At 50.1% G+C, this 1,732-nt stretch overlaps 1 protein-coding gene across 1 annotated transcript in view; it reads left to right on the top strand.

The window, feature by feature from the left end:
* The first annotated feature begins 519 nt into the window (after positions 1–519).
* Positions 520–1,732, top strand: part of CIAO1 (cytosolic iron-sulfur assembly component 1) — a 9,234-nt gene continuing 8,021 nt past the window's right edge. Inside the window, exon 1 of the mRNA XM_011969683.1 lies at positions 520–557. Coding sequence (XP_011825073.1) covers positions 520–557 — 38 coding nt within the window. The remainder of the gene's footprint in view (positions 558–1,732) is intronic.

Genomic DNA, 1,732 nt, shown 5'->3' with positions numbered 1-1,732 from the left:
AGTGCGAGCCACAATGATAGCTCACCGCGGCCTCGAACTCCCGGACTCAACACATCCTCCTGGCCTCCTGCTTCAGCCTCCCAAAGTGCTGAGATGACAGGAGTGAGCCACCACAGCTGGCCCAGGATGGGGTCTTTGGAGCCAGCTTTCATTGGCTAACGCCTCTGAAGCTTTGTGAATGACAACGGGAGAGTGGCTTTGCCCTGGGATCACCAACTAGAGCCTCAACACTGAGGTGATGAAGTTATGACAAAAAGCACAGCTTTGGCTGGGCTTGTGATAAAACTCAACTAGAACAGGGAGGTGATAAGCCTCGGGCAGCTTTGATGGGAAGTAAACTCGGAGGTCACTAAGGTGTTGCGGTAAGAGTATGGACTTCGGAGTCATTGTCCACTCGGATTAGCTGAGCAAACCACCCAGCCTCCCGGAACTGGGAGCTTTGTGAAGTGGGGCTGATGACAGTACCAAACAGAGCTGCTGTTTAGGAGGAAAACGCGGGCCTGGCGTGTGCTTAGCGTAATGTCAAAGTGTGGCACTCAGGCAGGGGCTGAGAAAGGGTAAGGCTGCTCCAGGGCCTGCTGGCTGCCTGACTCCCATCACCTGCAGAGACCTGCAGGGCCTGTTCTCCCTCTGGAAGTATCTATACGCGTCCGGGAGCGGTGGCTCACGCCTGTAATCTCAGCACTTTAGGAAGCCAAGGCGGGTGGATCACTTGAGGTCAGGAGTTTAAGATCAGCCGGGTCAACAAGATGAAACCTTATCTCTACTAAAAATACAAAAATTAGCCGGGTGTGGTGGAGCACCTGTAATTCCAGCTACTCGTGAGGCTGAGACAGGAGAATCATGTGAACCCAGGAGGCAGAGGTTGTAGTGAGCCGAGATGGCACCACTGCACTCCAGCCTGGGTGACAGAGCAAGACTCTGTCTCAAAAAAAAAAAATCTATATGCACCACATCTGTGCTTGACAGCTCTGCTCCCTCCTGAGATGTGGAATACTCCAGGCTCCCAGGTCAGGACATCTGTTAGGCCCTGAAGATCACACAGTCACACGGGATACTACATGTCTGAAGACCCACTGGGTATCAAAAAGCCAGTAGGTACAAAGAAAAGGGAGAGAAGATGCAATCAGGGGCCTCCGTGATTCTTCTGTGATAGCTCATGAGGTGCCACTGCCAACTCTCCTATTCATGGGCGCAAAGTGCTCCTAGGAGACAGCCACAGGCAAGCGAGTGGAAACTACACACGGGTTCAGATCTCTAAATATGTGAGTAAACGTAACAAAAAAGGTTAAGAAAACATGCTTTGCAAAAGACAAAACGGAGCCTGAATAATTTCTTTCTTTTTTCTTTTTTTTTGAGATGGAGTCTCATTCTGTAGCCCAGGCTGGAGTGCAGTAGTATGATCTGGGCTCACTGCAACATCACGTCCCGGGTTCAAGCGATTCTCTTGCCACAGCCTCCTGAGTAGTTGAGGCACCAGCCACCAGGCCTAGCTAATTTTTGTATTTTTAGTTGTGATGGGGTTTCACCATGTTGGCCAAGCTGATCTTGAACTCCTGACCTCAGGCGATCTGTCCGCCTCGGCCTCCCAAAGTAGTGGGATTCCAGATGTGAGCCATCATGCCTGGCCTGGCCTGAATAATTTCTTAGAAAGGGTAAATACACATGTGAACAAAGAAGAACCTGCACCAAGAATTTACTTTTTTTTTTTTTTTTTTTTGAGATGGAGTCT

This window comes from Mandrillus leucophaeus, unplaced genomic scaffold (genome assembly GCF_000951045.1).
Source record: "Mandrillus leucophaeus isolate KB7577 unplaced genomic scaffold, Mleu.le_1.0 Scaffold9, whole genome shotgun sequence".
Taxonomy (NCBI): Eukaryota; Metazoa; Chordata; class Mammalia; order Primates; family Cercopithecidae; genus Mandrillus; species Mandrillus leucophaeus.
Note: the sequence above shows the minus strand (reverse complement) of the source record. Positions and strands in the feature narration are given on the sequence as shown.